Here is a 24,713-nt window from a genome sequence, read left to right as displayed (position 1 = left end):
GCTAGGTTAATTGGCCACTCCAAATTGTATGTGCCCTGTGATTGGCTGGCCACCAGTCCAGGGTGTACCCCGCCTCTCACCCGCAGACAGCTGGGATAGGCTCCAGCACCCCCCGCAACCCTCGTGAGGAAAAAGCGGTAGAAAATGAATGAATTAATGAATGGTCTCTGGCCTAACCCAGGGGTTGGCAACCCGCGGGTGCGGAGCCACAATGGGCTAACACAAAGTAGGGATCTTCCATATATTGCAATATTGTATATTGTATTGTATATATGTACGTATATATGTATTGTATTGTATATTGCAATGTTGTAATGATAATACAGTCATTCATTCATTCATTTTCTACCGCTTACCCTCACAAGGGTTACAAGGGGTGCTGGAGCCTATCCCAGCTGTCTTCAGTTGAGAGGTGGAGTCCACCCTGGACTGGTGGCCAGCCAATCACAGGGCACATATAGACAAACAACCATTCACACTAACATTCATACCTATGGACAATTTGGAGTCGCTAATTCCAAATTGACCTAGCATGTTTTTGGAATGTGGGAGGAAACCGGAGTACCCGGAGAAAACCCACGCATGCACAGGGAGAACATGCAAACTCCACACAGAGATGGCTGAGGGTGGAATTGAACCCGCGTTTCCTAGCTGTGAGGTCTGTGCGCTAACCACTAGACCGCCGTGCAGCCGAGAGCTGTTTGTAATAAATAAAAAACTTTATTGACAACAATAGCCTTCAGGGATAAGAAGTTGTCAAAACTATCCACTAACGTTCTCCACGTGCTCCAGCTCACCGCCCTGCCACAAATACATTTGGACCGCCACAAATACATTTTGACTCCCACAAATGAATTTGATGCACTTTGTTGGCCCTCACATTCCAACACATTATTATGGTCTATCAAAGTAGTTGCAAAGTCTGTGTGTAGTTTACCTTCAAGTCTTTGAATCCTCTTCCTTGTTTTCTTCTATCAAACCTATTAATAGAATGTTATCAAATTACCACCTTGCACCGTTTCCTTGTGTTGAAGGACTTCAGACCAGCGGTGGCTGAGGCGGTGGGTGAGGACGGCACCCTGGTTGTGGAGGAGCAGAGGTTGGAGGAGATATTGGGTGTTCTTCCTCAGGTCTTCACCCTCCATAGCAACATTTTGGCTGAGCTGGAGGAGCGCATCAGTCACTGGTACGCAAGCTATTCATTTTGAAAATGCATAGGGCTGCTTTCATATTTTATATTGATATTTTAACATGTATGTGACTAATATACTGTATGTGATAAGGCATATTTTTTTCTTTTGCTCCTTTATCCTTTTTTGCTGTTGTTTTTGTTTTCAAATAACTTACTTCTTAAACAACCTCCATAAATATTATTTTCGTAATATTATGACTTCATTCCCATAATATTTTGACTTTATTCCCATAATGTTGTAACTTTTTTTTTTCCATTTTTTTCTTTTGGGTTTTTTTTGTTTGTCATAATATTATTTTTAAAAACACACTTTTTATTAAAGTATTTGACTCTATAGTACTAAAGTGAAGTCATAATATTACATGTGTTTGTGTAAAATTCAAGTTAGAATACAGCTTGTTCTCTTAATATTTTGAGTTTATTCCCGTAAAATTCTTCCATTTCTGCTTTCTTGTTAGATTTCAAATTTTTGCTAATATTTTGCAAAATTTCTGGTAATTTTTTTAGAATTTTTCTTTATTTTTTTTTACTTTAAAAAAACAGCCGCGGGCTACCAATGGCCCCCAAGCCACATTTTGGACATGTTTTTAATGTGTAAAACTACTCTAAAATATCAATAATTTATGAGAAATACTGCACATGATGTCATCACAACAAGATGTTCACTGCACTTCCATCTTCTCTTTTGTAGGGAGGACGGCCAACAGGTGGTAGACGTCCTCTTGTCACGTCGTGAGGACTTCAAGGTGTTTGACACCTTCGTCTCTGAGTATGATCGCAGCATGTCCTTGCTGGATGGGAGCTGCAGAGCCAACCCCGCCTTCGCCAGCATTGTCAAGAAATTTGAGGTAAAACTTTGTCTTCATTAGTACTTTATGAAAGCTAGTAGCTGAGGGACATTTTTAATTGCATTTCTTAGCAAAAAGGTTGCCGACCCCTGTTGTTGTGTTTATGTTTTTAAATAATAGCACGCAATCCTCATTTAATTTAAATCCCAGATTTGATTTATGAAGGTGTTTTGTCGGTGCTAAGATGAAATGTGATATACTATTTTGTACTCACCCAGGAGATTTGACCTGACAATTTAATTTCGTCCTCTATAACCGTTTTTAAAACGACTCGATACAATTTTTCTCTTCATTTGTCGTGTAAAAAGAGTAACATTCAGCTGTTCACTCTTTAACAGTCCTATGTATTGCAACTGTATTGATTCACTTCATCAGCACTACTTATACACACATTGTCAAAGCACATGCACACGCTGGTGTTAATGGTTGCATTGGCAGCTTTAATAAAAAAAAGGACAGGATATTAAGATAGCCAGGGAAGATAACCCCTTTTTTTGCAGCAATCGCATTTTCATTTCCAGTGCAAGGTGCTTTTGTGAACACATGTGGGTCACCTTGGATGAATAGAAACGCTCAATATGTAATTTATTTCCTTGGTAAATTATAGTTTTTGTTGATGATTAATGGTCAGTTTTCCGTCTCCTATAGGAGAAGGTAAAAACTTGCATAGAAATGTTGCTGGTTTTGATTTAATGGACATTTTTGACACAAAGATTCCAAGTACCACATAAAAAAATATGGCCCTAACATTAGCATGTTAGCATCATTATCATGCTAATGTTAGTATACTAGCATTTTTTGCTATTTCTATTGATAGACACATACAGTATATAAACTCTTGCCACTGTCAGGCTAGGTGTATGCTAACATTTTAGCATTGCTAGCTTTCTATATTAGCATAATAGCATTTTTATCCATTTTTGTAAGTAGACACTTATATACTTAGCACTATCATGCTAGGTGTTAGCATATTACTATTAGCATGTTAGCATTGCTAGCATGCTAACATCAACAAAGTAGCATTTTAATCAATTTCCATAGGTAGACACTGTTATGCTAGGCGAGAGCATGCTAACATTAACATGTTAACATTAACAAAGTAGCATTTTTATCCATTTCCATAGGTAGACACTCTTATGCTAGGTGAGAGCATGCTAACATTAACATGTTAGCTAAAGTGAGCATACAAAATTTTCTGCCATTTTCATGAATATGAACTTAAGCAGACGCTTACCACTATCATATCTTAATGCCATCGTGCATTTTGTCACTGCGATGATGTCAGCCTCCCTCTGATGGACAGAGACAGCATTGCAGCACCCCGGCAGCAATAACCAATGAAATGCTTTGCTGGGAGCAACTGCATTATGGGATAAAGTTAAGCTCTTGTTTTTTTATTGTAAATATTGGTTCCTGCCTATATTGAGTGTTAAGTTGCTGTGTGATGATTGTTTTTCGGTCTTTGTAAGATGACACCATGAGACTGTTATATTGAGTAATGACCTCCTAGAATTGTCCAATGAGTGGACAAGCTCGTCATGATTTCACTTGTAGGTTGTAATTGGTTGTTACCAAAGAAGGTGCTACCGTTTCCTCACTGACTTGGTATTTAAACGATGAGTAGTAGTTCTGAATGTCAGAAGATTTAAACATAGCCATAAATTAGCGGCTCTGCTGTATGAGATTTAGGGTTTAAAGTAAAAAAAAAAGTAGTCTTACAGTAATTGGAAACATTTATTTGGTTAGAGTACGTTTTGAATGGTCCGGAATGGATTAATGACCCTAACCAAGGTTCCACTGTATGTCTAGTTTGGGAAGAAAGGCAGGTGGACAATGCATCAACTGTCTCCACTCATGAATATTCAACAGCAGCTGCCCCATCCCAGAAAAAAAAAGTACTCCCTCCTTGACGCCAGACAATCTAATTTACATAAAAAGAAGGCGAATGTGAGATGTTGGCTTTTGCCGTGTATGCTAAGCAGTGACCTCAGATATTTTACCGCATGTTTTCTTCACTTGGTCGATGTCGATCACAAAATAACAAAATAACAAATACAGTTGTAATTTTTAAATTAGCATGCAGAAAAAAAATTACAAGAATAAAGTCAAAATATTACACATTAATAATTATGATAAGAAAATTTACAAGAAGAAAGTCAAAATAGCTGGAAAACAAAAAAAACACAAACAATACGGGAAAAACAGTTGGAATTTTACCAAAATAAAGTCGTATTTTAAACTATACTATACTATACTATAAACTACTATAAACTATACTATACTATACTATGACAAATAATGTCATTTTAGTCGCATAAAGTTAAAATATAATAAAATTATAAATAAACAGGTCACATTTTTGAAAAATATGATTGGGGGAAAAAGTCATGATATTGCACAAAATATTATGGGATAGGATCCAGCGCCCCCCGTGACCCACATGAGGAAAAACGGTAGAAAATGAATGAATGAAAGTCATAAATTTACGAGGAGACAGTTAAAATATTTGGAAAATTAAAAAAAATTACAGTAAAATTGTTTTTTTTTTAAAAGCAAAGACTGAAGTTTATATAAATTATTTTTGAAATATATATATAATATAATATATATAAATATAAACAGGACGGCACGGTGCTCTAGTGGTTAGCGCGCAGACCTCACAGCTAGGAGACCAGGGTTCAATTCCACCCTCGGCCATCTCTATGTGGAGTTTGCATGTTCTCCCCGTGCGTGCGTGGGTTTTTTCCGGGTACTCCGGTTTCCTCCCACATTCCAAAAACATGCTAGGTTAATTAGCGACTCCAAATTGTCCATAGGTATGAATGTGAGTGTGAATGGTTGTTTGTCTATATGTGCCCTGTGATTGGCTGGCGACCAGTCCAGGGTGTACCCCGCCTCACGCCCGAAGACATAAATATAATATAAACCTCTTAGTATGGTTTACATGTGTTATAAGATATCAAAGTGGCTCTTGCATCCTTTTATTTTTCAATATGTGACTCTCGGTGGAAAACATTTGGCCACCCCTGATTGATTGTATCCATAAAAGTTACACCTAATGGGCCTTTTCATGTTTGCTTCATGAAGTTGAGTTACACTAATTGGCACCAGCAGTAAATGAAGTGATCTGCAGAGAAAGGCTAACGCGTGGAAAATATATTGTATTTTCACAGGACGGTTTATTTTTATTGCATGTGTTTGAGAAGGTGTATCGTTGCCCAGAGGCGTGTTTAATAGCGCTGGCGGATTCCCCCCACGACTGTCACCGTATATGCACGTTGCATACCGCTTTTCCCATATTGCACATACAGAAGTCCTGGGATTTGTCCCTGCACCCTCCCACTGTTTGGGAGTATTGTGTGTTGTGAAAGATATTGATGGATGCTGTGTTGTGTCGGAGCACCGCCTTGGGACTAGACTGGGGGGAGTGTGACCCCGCTGTAATGAGGGAGAAGGACCACCGAGGGAAAGCGAGGAGGAGTATCGTACGGGTCAGTAGCTACACTGGACCTTCCGCCCATTATTTGTTTTTTGCTCTCTTGTTCTTTTCATAAATTGCTATATTTCTAATATAATTATTAAGACGTTTCACTCTCCCGTTCATAGTTGCCGGGTAAAGCCCGGGAATAGAAATGGTGGTAATTTCATTGTGGATGTGGTGACAGTGATGAAGTAGCCCGAGTCCCTGATCAGATCAGAGCTAACAGGATTAGAGCCTTTTCTCTCCACGGCTTCTTCTTCCTTGTTTGCCGCACCCTCTATAAACATTGGCCACCTCGGCTCCACACACACATTTACACTTTTTCTCCATTGTTTACACACAATTTGTGATGCCTGAGACACAACGACTAACAACATATAACCAATGCACCAACTCCATGAACCAAGTCTGCGAAACTATAAGCACAATTCCTGCTTTACACTCAGACTGCAGATCTATAACTCTATAGTCTTTTGCTTTGTTATTGATTGATTTTTTTGTTGATGATTATTATTATTTCTTTAATTGAAGCTACAGTAAACCTCGGATATATCGGATTCAATTGTTCCCACTGGTTTTGTCCGATATAAGCGAAATCCGTTATATGCGTATACCGGAAAATGTCCGTTTTACGCATATATCGGATTTATATCCGGTATATGCGTAAATTGGATTTTATCCGTTATAAAAAGGCACTTCCTTGACTATGTTTCCAATGTACCTGGACGCGCAGGCAACGTTGCAAATGCTGCAAATGACGTCGTATAGCGGCCTGTCACGATTCGGCGAATCGGAGCGCCACGATGCGGCCATCCGATATATGCGAGGGAAATTTAATGGAAATGCATTGGAACGGGACTGAAGATTTTGTCCGAAATAGGCGAAATCCGTTATAAAAAATCCGATATATGCAATGAATTTTTATTGGAAATGCATTACAGAAAAATCGGTTCTTTTTTATCTGTCCGTTGTGAGCGAATTTCCGATATATCCGAGTCCGATATATCCGAGGTTTAATGTATATACATTTAGATGCAGACCACTGTATGTGGAACTTTGTGTTGGCTGTGATGAACACTTCGTACATTGTTTTTCTGTGAAAAATAAAAAAAATATTTGTGTAATTTTGTGTTCTGTCAAAAAAAAACAAAAAAACAATTCTAAAACATTTAGCAAGAAGTGTCACACTGAACACAAAAAGGCCCGAGTCATGATGAATATGATGTAATCACAGTGTTTTACACTGAACACATCAGTGTTGGTAACTGGTTCATATACATGTTTGTTCATATAGTATTTGTGTGCGTCATTTGGAGACAAAACACCATTTTGACAAGAATGAAGACTGTTTTGGATGTAAAGTTTCATTTTGCAGGAGAATTGAGGGTTTTTTCAGAAATGTGTGAGTGATTTTTGGATTTGTGTGTAGAATTCGGAGAATATGAGGCATCCTTTCACAAAATATGTTTAAACAATCGAGAAAAACTGTGAATCTATTTCTAAATGTCCACTCCAGTGCATCCGCTACCTTAAGCCTGAGCATCAAGGTCAAGCCGTGCAGCAGGTGGAAGGCGATGGAGTGAATTCCCCCCCCCCCCCCCCCCCCCCCGTAGTAAACGCAGCCGGGCAATGAGGTGGACAGAAAGTCATTAGAGAAGCCGACTCCTTTACAACTCCCCAATTAGATGAGTTTTGTGTGCGCGGACAGCAAATCAGCTGACCGTGAAAGAGGCTGAAAGGTGCGTTTGTTTGTCGGTGCGTGTTTGCACGTCGCGTCTTGTGTGTCTCCGCATCACAGCGTGAAGCATCGCTCTTCTTCTTCTTCTCTGGCTCACGAGCCCAAACAAGACGAATGCTAATTATCATCTTTGGCACGCATCAGCAAATCACTTCCTCTGAAGAATTGTCAATTGGATGACAATTTACACGCGACACTTGAAGGGAGCAGATGCTGTAGCGGCAAGTGGGTTTACGCATGTAGAGATGGGGGGGGAAAAGACAAATAATAGAGACAAAAAGTGGCTTTATATGACAGACTGATATAAAACAATCAGTCTGTATATGTCTGTGGTTCTACCGCTAAGGGCATAAATACCTGTCAGAGACAATTACACTCTGATTGATTTTCCTACGCCTGGCGCCCATTCTCCTGCAAATGACATATCGGAGAAAAAGAATGGGTCTTGTTAAGGTTTTTGTCTGATGTGAAGGTCACCCTGACCCATACGACTCTCTTAGCTACTGTGACCTTGACTTTTGTTTTTAGAGACAATCAATGTTTGCTTTTGGGTGAGGCAAGCATTAGACTGGTTTTGTGTCTGTCTTTTACACAACAGGAATCTGATATTGCTGGAGTTTGAAGTAAAGGTAGCATTAAGTACTTGACACTCTAGAATACAGAGTCCCAGTTTACTGGTAGTACATACAGTATTATATAGTGGTACCCTGTATGAAGACCAAATCAATAATCCAGGGACTCTGCTCCAAACAGCCAAACCAAAATTAACCAAAAATACAATTGTAGTTTTTCTATGCCGCTTAGCCTCACTAGGGTCGCAGGAGTATGCTGGAGCCTACCCCAGCTGACTTAGGGCACACCCTAGACTGGGAATTGTAGTTTTACCAGCAGACAACAATGCAAAATAATTGTAAATGACCAATAGATGGAACCTATTGTTGATATAAATGTTGTATGTAATGAAATTGGCAAATGGACATTTGTCGGAGTTTATACAAAGTAATATAATATTATCATTTTAAAATAATGTCATTTTAGTAGCATAAAGTTGAATTTTTTTAAAGTTGTAATATTATTACTATAGTAGTATTGTTATATATATTATATTAATATTGTTATTATATTATTATATTATTATATTATAAAATAACAAATACAGTTGTAATTTTTTAATTAGCATGCAGAAAAAATATTACAAGAATAAAGTCAAAATATTATACATCAATAATTATCATAAGAATATTTACAAGGAGAAAGTCGAAATAGATGGAAAACAAAAAAACCCACAAACAATACAGGAAAAACTGCTGGAATTTTACCAAAATAAAGTCAAAATATTAAGAGAAAAAAATTGTATTTTAAACTATAAGAGGACAAATAATGTCATTTTAGTCGCATTGAGTTAAAATCTTATAAAGTCATAATATTATGAGAAATAAACAAGTCACGTTTTTGAAAAATCAGATTGGGGGGAAAAAGTCATGATATTACACAAAATATTATGGAAATGTATTAATAATAATATATAATATTTGGCCACCCCTGATTCATTGTATCCAGTAAACCTAACACGCATTGCTTTTTAACTGAAACCAGAATACTTGGGCAAAAACTCCGCACAGACTTTGCTATCAATAATTTTATTCAATCACAAAGTTTAAGAATATATTTTTTATCTTTCAGAAGAGGAATCCAGAAGATGCTGAAGTCCCCCTGAAGCACCAGCTACTGCAGGTCATCGTGAGAGTACTGCAATACCGCATGCTTCTCACAGGTAACACACCAAGGCACTGAGACATCAAGTAGCAAGGCGATATGCTTAGGAGACTAAGTTGGACCTTTTTTTGCTTGCATCTGCAGATTATCTTAATAATCTCTCACCTGATTCTAAAGAATACGAGGACACTCAAGGTAATCTTGTCATATTCATTTGCCTCCATGACATAACGCTACAGTAAAACTCAATTGGCTCCATGCAACCGCTTACAGTATGCTGTCTTTATTACATTCACTGATAGCGCTAATTTTTTGGTTCTCTTTTTAAGCTGCTTTGGTGATGGTGTCCGAGGTGGCGGACCAGGCCAATGATCATCTGAAACAGGGGGTGAGTTCAGTTTGGATAAAACTGATATGTGTGCTGCATACAAACACACTCTTGTCTTGTTTACTGCTTCTTCTGAGAAATATTAAAAATGTCAGCATGCTTACGGGTGTGACACAAAGGCGATGTTGTGACACATTTTCCAAATTTTCAGAGATTCAGCTGGCATTGACATGAAAGCCCGGGGGGGGAACCTCACACTATTCCTTTTTCACCATTATGTGTTGTGGGTACAATGGCGTGCAAATAATGATTCACCTTTTGTGGCCTCGCTGTTTTGCAGATTTTTTTTTTAGCCTGGCCCTTTAAAAAGAATTGCATTGTGGGAAGTTGAGTACTGTATAGGCAGCGCTGTTTTTCTATTCTCTCTTTTCTGTCTGCACCGTCCATTGTCTTATGCGTCCTGATTGGCTCCTGTTGTGGACATGGCTACCAAACTAGCTAACAGTTTGAGTTGTTTGGTAACCGCCAATACTGTAAACATGCAAAGAAGCTAATCATGTGTGTAAAATACAACAACAGGAGCAATACGGTTTAACAAGGATACAAAAACGCTACAGTCAAATGCCGCCAGGATGAGGCACGTTCAGATGACTGAAATAAGCGTAATGGTAATGGTTTTATTTCATTTGAACATTTATCAGTGAGTGCATCCCATAATCAATTCACAGTTCCACATGTCCAGAAGGAGTAGGAAGAAGCAAAGCTTATTAAATCCTACCCCTCCATCTGGTACTTTTGCAATCAGTAACTGTTACATATGTACTCTTCCTGCCTTTCTAATATAATTTAAGTTTTTATGTATTTATTAATTTTTATTTTTTTGTATTTTATTGTAGTTTTATTTAATTAATTTTTTTGTATTTTTATTTATTTTTTAAATTTAATTTAATTTAATTTTGTTGTATTTTTATTTATTTTTTATGAGGTGATATGACCATCCAATATAATGTGTACCATAGTAAGTGTCAATATAGTGATATATATATATATAGCACATAATGACTGGTTGAAGACTCTTCATCCTTGTATTTAGCAAACATCAACTGCTTGTATTGTTTCTTGAATTGGCTCATCGTTGTGCATTGTTTGATTTCCTTACTCAATCCATTCCATAGTTTGATTCCACATACTGAAATGCTATGGCTTTTTAACGTAGTCCTAGCATATAAGTGTTTTAAATTTAGTTTTTTCCTGAGTATTGGATGACATTTTTAGGTAATTGGTTATTTTTAGCCTTATGTATTATTTTAGCTGTTTGAAAATTAATTATAGCAGCAAGTTTAAGTATTTGTGATTTTAGAAATAAGGAGTTTGTTTAATTTCTTGTGTTGAAACAAGAGAGAAATGTGATTTTGTGTGAGGGTTTTTACAGCCTTTAAATATGAATGAACGCACGGTCCATCCCTCCTTATCGATGATGAACACAGTTGATGTCATGCATCATCAAGGTCCCACGTGTGTCTTTACAAAGGGGGTCATTGTAAGAGTGAACAAGATTCGAACCCTCTCTCAAACATGAGCTCTTTATGGAGATAATTCCAAATCCTCCCCCTGCTGTGTCTGTCTCGCCTCCTACCGTCATGATCTCCGTGTTCTCCTCGCGTTGGCTTGCCTCCTCTGTTTATCACACTGCTCCGACACACACACACACACACACACACACACACACACACACACATAGGCTGTCAGACAGTGTAAACACAGGCTCCTTCTATCTCTGTACCCCACTATTCAGCAGCGTTCACTATCACATCCCTTTTTCCGCCTCCTTCTTCATTCAGAAACAAACATTTCATTCTCCGACTTGATAATCACACAACGTCTTTTTGCAGGAGAACTTGCTGCGTATGGTCCATATAGAATACAGCATGAAGGGCAAGAGGGACCTCCTGAAGCCGGGCCGGGTGAGAGTAACCCCCAAGTCATCCAAACAAAGCATTCTTGCTGAAAGTAGCAACTGTTTCTAATGTGGGAACAATGATTCTCTTGGTAGATGTTTGTGAAGGAAGGAACGCTCATGAAGGTCTCAAGGAAAAGCAGACAGCCCCGACATCTATTTCTGGTAACACTTGGCCTTTTTCTATTATGTTGAAACAATAAAGTTTATGTTTAATCATCGTCATTTACCTTCTGGTACCCCTTAATTAGAGCTAAAATGCAGAGGTTCGTCATCTTAAGAGAAAGAGAAGAGGCGTTTTACCCCTAGCCCGTAGCGTGCTAATTAACACCTCATCTCAATTGTGGAGAAATAAAATTTGTGCTTGTATAGAGACCTATGTGCATGACTATTTCCTGGCTGGGTAGCAGGTTGCTTGGCAACTACACACCGAGGCTTTTAACACGATTCAGTGTGTTAATTAGTGAGATTTAGAGGTGTTTTGAGCAGCCAAAGTCTGGATAGTTGTTTTTTTTTGTGTTAATGGAGGTTAACCACCTCAGAAATATTTATCAGATTTAAAAAAAAATCTTTTTCATCAAATTCTTTAATGAAGTGTTGATTATTTTCATACGTTTCATTGAACACCACGTACAATTAAGGCCAAAATAATTCATAGGTTGGTTAATAATTTATTCTTTGGCTCTGAAGTACAATGAAACATTATAGGAAAAAAAACACACACAAAATAAAGATAAAATATACAGTATGTCTAAAATTTAGAGTTATTTCACACTTTGTTGTTAAGTACATAATTCCACGTTTACATTTTTTAATTATATATACGTAATATATATAATAATATATTATAATTAATTTTATATATATATTTGAAATATTTTATTTTATTTTATTATCATTCATTCATTCATTCATTCATTTTCTACCGCTTTTTCCTCACAAGGGTCGCGGGGGTGCTGGGGCCTATCCCAGCTGTCTTTGGGGACAGCTGTCGAGAGGCGGGGTACACCCTGGACTGGTGGCCAGCCAATCACAGGGCTATATTATATATTATATTATATTATATTATATTATATTATATTATATTATATTATATTATATTATATTATATTATATTATATTATATTATATTATATTATATTATATTATATTATATTATATTATATTATATTATATTATATTATATTATATTATATTATATTATATTATATTATATTATATTATATTATATTATATTTAGTATTGTTTTTTAAATAATTTTCATAAATTTTCTTTTTGTAATATGATTATTTTATTCCCGTAATATTTTTACTTTTTACTGTAATTTTTTCCCCTGACCTAATTTCCCCAAAATTACAGAAAATAATATATATTTTTGTTTATATTTTACATTTATGCTACTAAAATATCATTAATTTTTCATCATAATGTTACAAGCTTATTTTCCTAAATTTGTGAATTTGTGGTGGTCGAATTAGAATAAAAACATTTTCTCATCATTCTAACTTTATTCCAGAAATATTCTGACCTCATTCTATTAACATTAGAACTTTTTTTGCGAACAAATTTTCTGACTTGCTCTGATGTAGAAAGGAGGCCATGATGACCCACCTCCTTACTCTGCCTCGCATTGGTCCTGACATGGACATGGTGGGCGTTTAAACTGAGCCAATCCGAGCCAGAGCAGAGCAGAGCAGAGCAGGTCATCATGGCCTCCTTTCCCCTTCTGTTCATAGGGGATTGACTCTTGGGCTCACTGATTTTGATTTTCATGCACGCGACTATTGAGACTATTGAGACTATTGACCCATGTGATCTTCTTACTGTGGAAACTGAGCCACATGGCAGCTTTCCAACATAATAGACTCCAAAACACCTCCAAGTTGATAAGTGCCTTGCGGAAGAAGCTGAAGGTGATGGAGTGGCCAAGTATGGCTCCTTAATTCCAACTCAGTAGCCTCAAGGGGAACGTGGAGGAGGAGTGCAAGGTGTCTGACATGAACCAGGAGTCAGGAGTTCAACTCACGACTGTAACTCAGATAATTACTATATAATACTGCATACAAAACAATACCACATAAACATGAGGGAATTTGGGGCAGGGGTCAAGTCTGTGACCAGGGAAGGGCACATATCCAAAGTTGTAAAATCTCCACCAGGCACCACACCCACCAGCAAGGGCCTCCCTCTCTACTCTCCTCCCCTCTCAGGATTTGTTTTCCAGGGCCCCGCTTCCTTACAGGATGTTTGGTGTGGGTCACTGGATGCTGGCTTCCTGTGTATTGAGAGGGGACTGACAGCAATGTGAAGGACGGACACCCTGCAGAATGCAGGGAGGGGAAGGTTGAGGAGTTTGGAGGGGTGCGGGGTCTGGGGTGTGGGGTGTTAGACAAACACTTGCCGTGAAATAGAGAAGCCCACTCAATTAGTTTTATCCAACAGCAAGCTGCACGGGTACGAGAGTAACTCTTAGGATTTTAACATAGACTAATTGACCCATATATCATAGTAAAATGACAATACTGTGTATCTACAGTATGTGTACTGTGTACTTGATAGTACTGTAAATTCCGGTGTATTAATCCTGAGTTTACAATGAGCTTATCAACCCATTGGAAATTGCAGGAGGTCATTACTCGCGGTTTCATCTTAAAAACAACACTAAATTCATCACACAGCAACTAACACTCAAATGCCATACCTTTGGAAATATAGAAACATACATTACAAGTTTGATATGAAAAAAGTAAGGCATATCTTTTGAGAAAACTATTTCACTGGAGGAGCATACAAAGCTTATGTCTCCCAAGAGCAGAGGGAAGCTGACGTCATTGCAGCGCTGCAATGAATGCATTGCTCAAGTGCAAGGCCATATGGGAAAACTTTTAAATGTTTTTTTGTGTTTTTATGTTATATAGGGACATATTTGTAGATTTGTATATATACATTTTGAGTATCAAGTTGCTGTGTGATGAATTTAGTGCTGTATATACTGACCTCCACTGACTTCCAATAGGTGGACAAGCTTGTGATTGGATCCTGCCAAAGAAAGAGTTCTTCGCTGAGTGGCACAGTTAGTAGTATTTTGAAGTACAGGAAATGTTTTAGAATTTAACCATAAATTATCCGCATTAGTAGGCTGAAGATTGAAAGTATATGCGATGAATCTTTGAGTAAATGAGCAAGGTGGAGCAAGAGGTCAGGTCGGCTATCAAGTATTGTTATGTTCAAAAGTCCATCAGGCAAGGCGATATTTTTCTCTTGTTTGTTGTGTTGTGTTCATGGTGGCGTGTTCCACCCAGTCACGCTTCTCAGTGCAGGCTAAGAATGCTGGGAGAGCAAAGGGAGGCCTGGAGCCCACAACAGGGAGGAGAATTCCTGGATGCTGTCTTTATGGCCCTAGCGGATGTTTAGAACACACATTAGGTGTGACCAATTATGTCATCTCTGCTTTTTTTTTTCAACGGAGAAATGAAATACCTCTCATCCATAACACAATGGACTCATGGTGTGTTCAAGGAATCACAATACTCTGCTCTTCAGAGCAAATAAACGCCTTTATTTTTTGTTTTGTACATGCTGTACATGGGAGTTGGATATGGCATAGTTGCTTGGGTGAGCTCTGGGAAAGGAAGTGACTTAGCACTTATTTATGTCGCAATGACTTACTGTTCCTTTTAAGGAACAAAGGATTTGCTGGGGTTTGTGTTGCATGTCGAAATATTTGTGTGGTTTTACCATTAATTACCTTGTGGTGGTTGGGTAGTGCAGCCATCCCTCCATAGGATTCATTACTGGTCAATAAAGCAATACTTTATTACTATTCAAATGAGGTGCATTTATCTAAGCTCGGGCTTCCCAAACTTTACCAACTCAGGGCCCATTTCATTCATTCATTCATTCATTCATTTTCTACCGCTTATCCTCACAAGGGTCGAGGGGGTGCTGGAGCCTATCCCAGCTGTCTTCGGGTGACAATTAACTAAATTAATTAATTTAATTAATTTTAGGAATGTAGGAGGAAACCGGAGTACCCGGAGAAAACCCACGCATGCACAGGGAGAACATGCAAACTCCACACAGAGATGGCCAAGGGTGGAATTGAACCCAGGTCTCCTAACTGCGAGGTCTGCGCGCTAACCACTCGTCCGCCGTGCAGACTCAGGGCCCACTTGAAAATCGAAAAAATGTCTGCGGCCCACCTTTGTCCTCGTGCATAGTACAGTACAGTACAAAGTACAGTACAGAGCCTAAATTCTGCATTATAATAATAATAATAAAATAACAATAATAATAATAATAATAATAATAATAATTAATTGGTATTGTTATTATTATATTATTATTATTATTTATAATGTAATAATAATTATTATTAATAATAATAATAATAATTAATTGTTATTGTTATTATTATATTATTTATAATATAATAATAATAATAATTATTATTGTTGTTATTGTTATAATTTATTATTGTTATAATAATAAAAAATAATAATTATTATTATTATTATTCAGTGCTCTGATGTGGAACAAGCAATAATAATCATAATCATAATAATAATTATTATTAGTGGTAGTATTATTAGTATGATTAATATTCAGGATTGAAATGCAAGCAGGGAGATAAAGGAACTTTTAATCTGTGGTGTAAACACAAGACAGAATTAATAAATAAATGAATAAAAATAATTACAAAAAAATATTTGCAAAAATTTATCATATTTTTAATGACCTCTCATGGCTCACATGCAGTACCACCATGGGGCCGCGGCCCACACTTTGGGAATGAGTGATTTAAGCTGTGATTTGTTTCCAACAGATGAATGATATAATGCTGTACACCTACCCACAGCAAGATGGGAAATACAGGCTGAAGAACACTTTATCTCTGTCTGGAATGAAGGTACATTCGTTTTTTAATATCTCACAATGTCAGACAGTTTTGCCACAACTTCAGCTTTATGGCTCGGAGATTGTTGACTGATCTATTTCCCTTGGCACGCTGCAGGTGAGCAAACCCGTTCTTGACAGCGTGCTGAACTGCCTGAAGATTGAGGTGTCTGACATCACCATCATACTCTCTGCCAGGTAAGTGGAATTCACAATCTGATACACAACGACGGAAGGACAGCAGAAATTCTGGACCTGCTGGTGTGTTTTGGATCATTGTTCTCCTGCAGAACCCAAATTGGTTACAGCTTGAGGTCACAAACATAGCCAGACATTCTCATTGCCCTTCAGGATTTTTTGGTTCCATGGTTCCATTTATCAAAGCAAGTCTTCCTGGTCCTGAAGCAGCAAAACAGCCTCAGACCATCACACTACCACCACCATATTTTACCAAAAAGTGTTTGTCTTGTCAGACCACAAAATACAGTATTTTCCCAGAGAACTTAGGGATCATCAAGATGGTTTTCGACAAAATTGAGACGAGCCTTAATGTTCTATTTGTTCAGGAGTGGTTTTGGTCCTGGAACTCTGCTGTGTAGGCCATTTTTTTTGTCCAGTGCCCCTGCGGTTCTTTGAATATTGTTGTGGGGTCTTTTGTGGTCATTCCATTTATCAAAGCAAGTTTTCCTGGTCCTGAAGCAGCAAAACAGCCTCAGACCATCACACTACCACCACCATATTTTACCAAAAAAGTGTTTGCCTTGTCAGACCACAGAATACAGTATTTTCCCAGAGGACTTAGGGATCATCAAGATGGTTTCTGTCAGAATTGAGACAAGCCTTAATGTTCTTTTTGTTCAGGAGTGGTTTTGGTCCTGGAACTCTGCCGTGCAGGCCGTTTTTGCCCAGGGTCCCTGCGTTTTTTTGGATGTTGTTGTGGGGTCTTTTGTGACCTTTGGGCTATTTTGGGGTAATTTTGGTTGGCCGGCCACTCCTTGTCATTTGTAGATAATGGCTCTCACTGTGGTTTGTTGGAGTCCCAAAGCTTTAGAAATGGCTTTATAGCCTGATCTCAATTAATCATTATTTTTCATCATTCATTTAAAAACTGCACCTTGTGTTGTCATTCACTATATATTTTTTTTTGATGATCTAAAACATTTGAATGTGACAAACAGGGAGGGGGCAAATACGTTTTCACACCAATGTGAGTTTTAATGTTTGTTATTGTAGTACATTATACTCGAAGCTGTATAGAATCCTTTGGTTACCTTATTCATTATTATGCTCAGTATGATGCAATGCAAAACATGACTGTATACTAATAATAACCATATTCTGTGTTGTGTTGTTGTCAGCTCGGTCGTTGAGAGGGAGGACTGGTTCCATACGTTAAGTCGAGCCATTGCGGACCACGCTGCAGGACTGTGTACATTCGGAGGACCTTGTAATGAGGTGAGATAAAATAATATGATGGATGAATAACAATAATAATAACAACCAAATTAAAATACCAGTGGTAAATTGTTGGGTTTTTTTGTTGGTAATTTGGAAATTTCAAGTTGATTTATACGCTCTTAGGTAGGTTTCTAGATGGAGTATAGCAGGGGAGTAATGATGTAGAGCAGGGGTCTCAAACACGCGGCCCATGGGCCAAATGTGGCCCGCAGGACACTAGTTTGAGGCCCCCGCCTTGATATGAAAGTTTAATGTTAGTGCGGCCCGCGCAAGTTTGATATGGTATCATGTCCCCAGAAAAAATTATTACGTTTGATTAATGTTCATGTTAAAGGTTAAATAACTGTTAATAGTTATCCTCCCTATCCGTGTGGAAGTGGTAAGTTTTTGGCTATTTAAGTTTAAAGGAAATAACTTGAAGGCTACCGTTTAGGTCGCTAGCTCTCTAGTTTGCGAGTTAGCATGTGTCTCAAGACTCTGCAGTTGCGCAATATGTTGTAAATAAAAAAGAGTATAAATGTGACTATAGTCGTGTTTTGTCATGTCTACAGGGCTCTAATAATGCTTTGTTAATTTTAATCTGAAAATAATAATTTGTCTACCCACCAACTATATGTGGTTTCTTAAGTTTTTATTATTTGCAGTTGTATTATTATTATTATATTTATTTATTACTGATTGATTGATTTTCTTTATTCTTGATTTGTTTATTTATTTTTCATCCTATTTTGAGCAGAAAAATAAAAATTAAGATATTTGAGAACAGTGGAATGTTTTTATTGTAGAAAATCGAAACCAAAGCAAAGTTTATTCATTTTTCTGTTTTTAATACATGCGTTTTTTTTTTTTGGAAAACCTGATGCGGTCCCAGTCTCGCCCAGACCCTAGCTCCCGTGGCCCCCAAGTAAATTGAGTTTGAGACCCCTGGAGTATAGGGTACAATTAGGTCAACCAGATAGGAAGGTGCCAACCCAAGTAGCAGGACCTTAAAGAGTCAGTTTAACTTGGCTAGTACTGTTTTTTTTACCCCTGCGTCTTTCTTGAAGTCAAACATTGGTATGATCCATGTTCACAGGCCCGTGAGAAGCTGTGGATGGCCTTGGGTGAAGCTGCTCCAGTTCTGGTCCCCGTGTCTCATGTGATGATGTGCATGAATTGCACTTCTGACTTTAGCCTCACTCTCCGACGACACCATTGTAACGCCTGTGGCAAGGTTAGAATTGCATCAGTGTGCTTTATTTGAGTGGGAGTTGATGCTATATTTTCACTTTGTCCATATCTTGCATCTTCTGTACCGCTTGTACAGGTGGTGTGTCGAGCTTGTTCCAGGAACAGATATCCACTTAAGTACCTCAAAGACAGAGTAGCCAAAGTGTGCGACCACTGCTATGCTGAGCTCAGGAAAAGAGGTGATGCTTGCATTTCTGTATTTAGTATCGAACTAGAAATCTAATATTACGTCACTGTGTTTTGAGCGTAGGTTGCAGTGTGTCAGGGGCATGCGGCAATGCGAGTCCACGGACCCACCGGGCTAGTCGGCCCCTGTCAGCTGTCTTCCAAAGTCTGCAGACGCAGAGTCTTTGGAAAAGCAGGAAGAGCACAATCTCTCTCAATCAAGTAAGTGATATCAGTTAAATTCATTCATTCATTCATTTTCTGCTGCTTTTCCTCACGAGGGTCGCGGGGGGTGCTGGAGCCTATCCCAGCTGTCTTCGGAGCGAGAGGCGGGGTACACCCTGGACTGGTGGCCAGCCAATCACAGGGCACATATAGACAAACAACCATTCACACTCACATTCATACCTATGGACAATTTTGGAGTCACCAATTAACCTAGCATGTTTTTGGAATTTGGGAGGAAACACAGAGATGGCCGAGGGTGAAGGGTGGTATTGAACCCTGGTCTCCTAGCTGTGAGGTCTGTGCGCTAACCACTCAACCGCCGTGCCGCCCGTGAGTTAAATCAATTCATGAAAAAAGTGCTGATAGAGAGGAAAATTTTAGTTCCCTGACCGGGAATCGAACCCGGGCCGCGGCGGTGAGAGCGCCGAATCCTAACCACTAGACCACCAGGGAGCTGTTGGTCCTCCAAAACCGGTTTTAGGAATGTATGACATCCACAGCTGTGCCTCCATGTTTATTTGTGCTGCAATGTGACAGTGTCGCCAGTAGAGGTCACTAATTCTCTACATGATTGCAAATGTGATGTAAAAATGTGCAACTACTTTGGAATGAGTTACTGAAATGCCTTTTTTTTAAATTTCCGTAATGTCAGTTTCCTCTTGGGGTGGAGGGTTCCACCATGAGCGGCATCCTGCAGCGACGAAAGAAGAGCAAGAGGAAATGGAAGCGTCTGTGGTTCCTTCTCAAAGACAAGGTGCTCTACACCTTCACAGCCTGTGAGGTGAGGGGGCACAGAGTCTCCCAAACCAGCCCCAAACCACTCACACACACACACACACTTGACCTCTCAGTTCCAAGTGTGACCGACAAGTAAATTCCGATTTCCAGCATTCCTTCAAGACACTTTTCTGTGACTTTTTAAGGGACCCTCTGTTGCCCTCCTTGTTCTTTTGACAAGATGTTATTAGATTTTTTTTTAAACTCACTGGCATTTTTTGCAGGATAAAGTGGCTTCTGAGAGTCTACCTCTGCAAGGCTTCACCGTCAAGCTGACTGAGAGGCCCGAAGGCGATGAGAGCAGCAGCGTGTTCCACCTCTACCACAAGAAGACCCTCTACTACAGCTTCAGGGCTGATGACCATCACACAGCACGCAGGTCAGCTCCTCTTCACATGACTCTTATCTTCAAGCACATCAGGGCAAAAGAACCAAACCTGGCAGGGCAGCTCAGGCGGGATCATGATATCGTGACTGCTGGACCGTACAGGGTGATAAATTGTCTTTTTGATCTGGACGATATTTATTAACTGATTCAAACCAATTCAAAGATGTGAGGGTTCAGGCCATATAGATTAGGAATAATATAGACAAACAACCATTCACACTCACATTCATACCTATGGACAATTTGGAGTCGCTAATTAACCTAGCATGTTTTTGGAATGTGGGAGGAAACCGGAGTACCCGGAGAAAACCTACGCATGCACAGGGAGAACATGCAAACTCCACACAGACATGGGTGGAATTGAACTCAGGTCTCCTAGCTGTGAGGCCTGTGGGCTAACCACTCGATCACCGTGCAGGCCCAGAAAAAAACAGAGCTGATTACTGCGCCTATTTTACGCCTACAAAGACCGCTGCTAAAGGAGACCTATTATGCTTTTTTGATCCTGACAAAGTGTGTCCGACAATGAGTGCTCCTCCTTGGGAAGGCGAGGTTCGAGGCAAACCCACACGTCCACCTTCTGAGGTCCATCATATCAACGGTGAATCTGACAAAGTGTGTCCGACAATGAGTGCTCCTCCTCGGGCAGGCGAGGTTAGAGGCAAGCCCACACATCCGCCTTCTCCGGAGTTCAAACACGCTAAGTCAGGGGTCTCCGGCTAGTAGATCTTGAGCTGCTTTGGCGGGAAGCACAAATCGAAGGAAACACAGCTGGATTAGTTGCAGATTCTGGAAGATCTAGAAAGTTTTCCATGCGAGTTATTGTGTGTAGCTGCTCTATAGGAGCCCACAACTCAATACAAAGGGTCGGAAAATTAGCTTAACAGTAGAAATATAGTTTTGTTGCACGAGTGTCTTATATTCCTCCTTTTTGTCTTTCAGATGGGTCAACGCCATCGAGGAAGCTACAGTTTTATAGCATCGACAAGCAAACCATATTGCCAATGAACAATGGGACTAATACAGTTTTTTTTTGCCAAAACTAGACTTATCACAAACCGCCTGTCACTGAAGCTGTCTCAACAGAGGAATCTTAGCTAAGAGCGCCCCCTTGTGGTAAGAAGAGTCAACATCCTCCAGCTTTAGTTTCTTAGTACTGTAGTGTGTGACCAGCCTCTGCAGGAGCATTCACTTTTTCCGGAGCAGCTAGAATGCATCATGTTTTAAAATAAGCCTCGATCGTGCGATTTTTGCAGACTGATGTTATTTTTCTACCTTTAAACATGATGTGCCATCATCGGATTATTGATTGTGTTCCATTTTAATGAGCATTTTATAAGCATAATACACATGCAGGATGTGCCAAGATCAGCATTTTAATGGATTCTTTTTGGCTGCGCTTTAAAAAAAATCCCAGTTTTCATCTAGAAAGTGTTGTACTGTACTAAGAATGTCTGGACGCCTACCTTCCACCAGCATACTCTGTATTTTCCATGTGTAGGATTTTTTAAAGCATTTCAAAAGTGCCGGTTTATTTCTTCTAGTGCAATTTTTGCAATGAATGATAAATGTGCCTGATACTGAATAGTCATTGTTTGTATGTTATACAATACTGTACTACTTTTACGTATGTCCAGAAGAAATTGTGTTTTTTTTTCCTCTATACTGTTATATCTAGTATTTTAAAGTGTTGAGTTACAACCCATGTAACTTAAGAATATAATATTGTGCCATTTTAGGGCTGTAAATAAACTGCTGGTGTAAGTCATACTTGATTTACCTGCTTGGGGAGAAGACGCTTACGCAAAAAGCACTCAAAATCTGATCTAATTTCCCTTCCAAATTAGGCAAATTGACACCGAATCATGCATAATAATAAAAAAGTATCACATATATGTACTATATCTAAGTATGTATGAATAATTTCCAATCGATTAGTTTAGTAACATGTTTTTATTGTTATATAAACACACTATAATGTAGTTATAAGCAGATGTAGAATCATTAGCGCTCTTTATTAAAGCAGGGCACTTCTTTTATAAAAAAATAAAAATAATACATCATATTATACAGTATGGAGAATTTTTTTTCTATGCTTAACCAGCATCCATAGTTATGGGTGTATTAATACGTGTATTTGCTTACAACAACATTATGTTGTGTTCTAAACTATTTATTATTATCTCACCTAGTAGCTTCAACGAAAACACCTAAGACAAAGTGGAGCGTTACCGTGATATCCAAAGTGTTACATGGGATTGTACCTCTTGCATACAGTGCATTGTAATTTTTTTTATGTATATAGATGCATATTGAAATAAAATTTCTGGATGAAATTGAATTGTTTGTTTATGTCCTGTTCTGTGCTGAAACAAAAACAATTGAGTACAGTTTGTGTGTGTCTAAATATAATGAAAGAGAATGACAGTATTGGGGTATATCGTTATTGTAAATATAGTTATGTTTATGGAAATATTGCTAAAGGATTGTGAGAATAAATTATTGTTGTCGTAGTGCTTCATTCATCCACTGGGGGGCAGCAGAACCACAGCAGGTGTCCACCACAACACAGCTGGAAAATGCCGTTCTCTTGAGGTAATCATTTCAATAATTCGTTTATTTGTGTATAGCTAAACGGACTTGTGTTCTAACTTACTGTGTTTGTTTCCCAGCCAAGACCTGCTAGCCCTGAAGACATGAAATAACATGTCTTTAGTCACCTTTACACGGCCGTTGTTCATTGTTTACATCACTTTAGACAACTACAGGGACTCGAGACAGTGCTAGCAAAATAGCAGGTAACATGCTAGCGAGCTAACTAGTTAGCCTTGAATTTATTTCTTCTCAAACAGACAATAAAAAACCAGTTTATGACATTCCAAATACGGTTTTAACAATATTAAATCCCAGGAGGAATAAAATAAGTCACATTGTTCACATCACATTGCAGGTACTCAAGACGGCCGTTAGCTAGCATGCTACCAAGGTAACAAGCTAGCAAAGTGGTAACCTAACCAATTAGCCTCAAATGTTTGTCATTACTCCATATCACTTGTATTTCAATATGTTTTGACTAATAACAGACAATAGTTTACCAGGAAACAGCAATCATTTAATTAATTCATTAATTTCTTGAAAAAACTGTGATCTAGCGAGGGAGCGATAATTGAAGGACAACTGTATGCTGTACATTTTACTTTTACCTGTTGTTTTTTACCTTCTAAATAGTATTTTAACATTATTAGAGACCTCTAGACATGAAATAACACCCCTATGGTCACCTCCATATCAGCAATGCCCAGTATAGTAGACATAATAAGAGTAAAGAGAAGCAGACAGAACGTGAGAATGAGGGCTTTGCATTGATAACAAGTCACTTGTTTTTTTATACTAAATTTCTATACTTTTTCTAATATCTTGATACCAATATCGTATTTTATGCTGATATTTATCAAAACCAAGAATGATCAGACAGCCTTAAAAATGATTTTTTTTTTTTGGTCCAAATATCTGTGAGTTTGCAGGGCCATGGTCGGCTACACTGCAATAAAAAGTATGACGTTTGTCAATACATATGAACCTATCAAGGACTGCCATTATCACGGTCCTTGTAATGATAGTTTGCTTTTCAAATTACATTCCTGAAATTATTTCTCAGCACTCCTCCTGTGAACATGGCTGGCATGAGAATGTGGAAATTTTCCAGACATCACCTTGCATGAGACGGTGTCGATTAAAAGATAATGTCACTCCGTGAAAGTGTAGCGGTACGACATCATTATGTAAGGCATATTTTCAGTGTCTTCAAGGCCATGAATTGCATAAAAGTGACTTTATTGTAACATACGGCATTGGAAAATATGCCTTGACTAAGTATCACATTTTGTACTTGTCTGACTGTAATCAATGCAGGTTTCTCATTCCACACCACAGCTATACTGCTGGGTAACACAACCCAGCTTTGATAAGTTTAATTAGCTATACCAAAGAGTCCGAACATCTAATCTAGACAGCACCGAACCGAGACAGTCAAAGCTGGTATGAATGTTTAAAGATCTACAAAGAGCACAAACAATTTGCATCATCTAAAATATTAATGAGACAATTAACCAGAGTTGTCTTGTTGAATAAAATTATTACTGTATACGTAAAGTATTTTATCTACTCTTCGGCTTGGAAAAGGTGGCATTTATAATTAATAACGATAAAAGGCTGTCGAGATAACACATAATTGAGACGGCAACTGGATACACACGGATCAAGAGCGAGTGATCATTTGGATAAAGATAGCATGTCAGTCAGGAAGTAGGC

At 38.5% G+C, this 24,713-nt stretch overlaps 1 protein-coding gene and 1 non-coding gene across 4 annotated transcripts in view; one reads left to right on the top strand and one right to left on the bottom strand.

Moving 5' to 3' along the window:
• Nucleotides 1-22,743, top strand: part of fgd5a (FYVE, RhoGEF and PH domain containing 5a) — a 78,039-nt gene extending 55,296 nt beyond the window's left edge. For 2 of the 3 annotated variants that reach the window (XM_058068737.1, XM_058068745.1), the window contains exons 9-24: nucleotides 1,035-1,186; nucleotides 1,884-2,040; nucleotides 8,943-9,033; nucleotides 9,120-9,170; nucleotides 9,305-9,363; nucleotides 11,196-11,267; nucleotides 11,357-11,425; nucleotides 16,086-16,169; nucleotides 16,275-16,354; nucleotides 17,515-17,611; nucleotides 18,690-18,827; nucleotides 18,921-19,023; nucleotides 19,095-19,231; nucleotides 19,890-20,018; nucleotides 20,239-20,393; nucleotides 21,345-22,743. In XM_058068737.1, coding sequence (XP_057924720.1) covers nucleotides 1,035-1,186; nucleotides 1,884-2,040; nucleotides 8,943-9,033; nucleotides 9,120-9,170; nucleotides 9,305-9,363; nucleotides 11,196-11,267; nucleotides 11,357-11,425; nucleotides 16,086-16,169; nucleotides 16,275-16,354; nucleotides 17,515-17,611; nucleotides 18,690-18,827; nucleotides 18,921-19,023; nucleotides 19,095-19,231; nucleotides 19,890-20,018; nucleotides 20,239-20,393; nucleotides 21,345-21,381 — 1,611 coding nt within the window. In that variant the 3' untranslated portion in view covers nucleotides 21,382-22,743. The remainder of the gene's footprint in view (nucleotides 1-1,034; nucleotides 1,187-1,883; nucleotides 2,041-8,942; nucleotides 9,034-9,119; nucleotides 9,171-9,304; nucleotides 9,364-11,195; nucleotides 11,268-11,356; nucleotides 11,426-16,085; nucleotides 16,170-16,274; nucleotides 16,355-17,514; nucleotides 17,612-18,689; nucleotides 18,828-18,920; nucleotides 19,024-19,094; nucleotides 19,232-19,889; nucleotides 20,019-20,238; nucleotides 20,394-21,344) is intronic. The other variant, XM_058068752.1, reaches the window with a different exon arrangement.
• Nucleotides 19,619-19,690, bottom strand: trnae-cuc (transfer RNA glutamic acid (anticodon CUC)). The gene has a single exon. It is a non-coding gene; the product is annotated as a tRNA-Glu (tRNA).
• Nucleotides 22,744-24,713: the final 1,970 nt, after the last annotated feature.

The sequence above is a fragment of the Doryrhamphus excisus genome, chromosome 1, assembly GCF_030265055.1.
Source record: "Doryrhamphus excisus isolate RoL2022-K1 chromosome 1, RoL_Dexc_1.0, whole genome shotgun sequence".
NCBI classification, from domain to species: domain Eukaryota; kingdom Metazoa; phylum Chordata; class Actinopteri; order Syngnathiformes; family Syngnathidae; genus Doryrhamphus; species Doryrhamphus excisus.
This window is presented reverse-complemented; position numbering and strand designations above follow the sequence as displayed.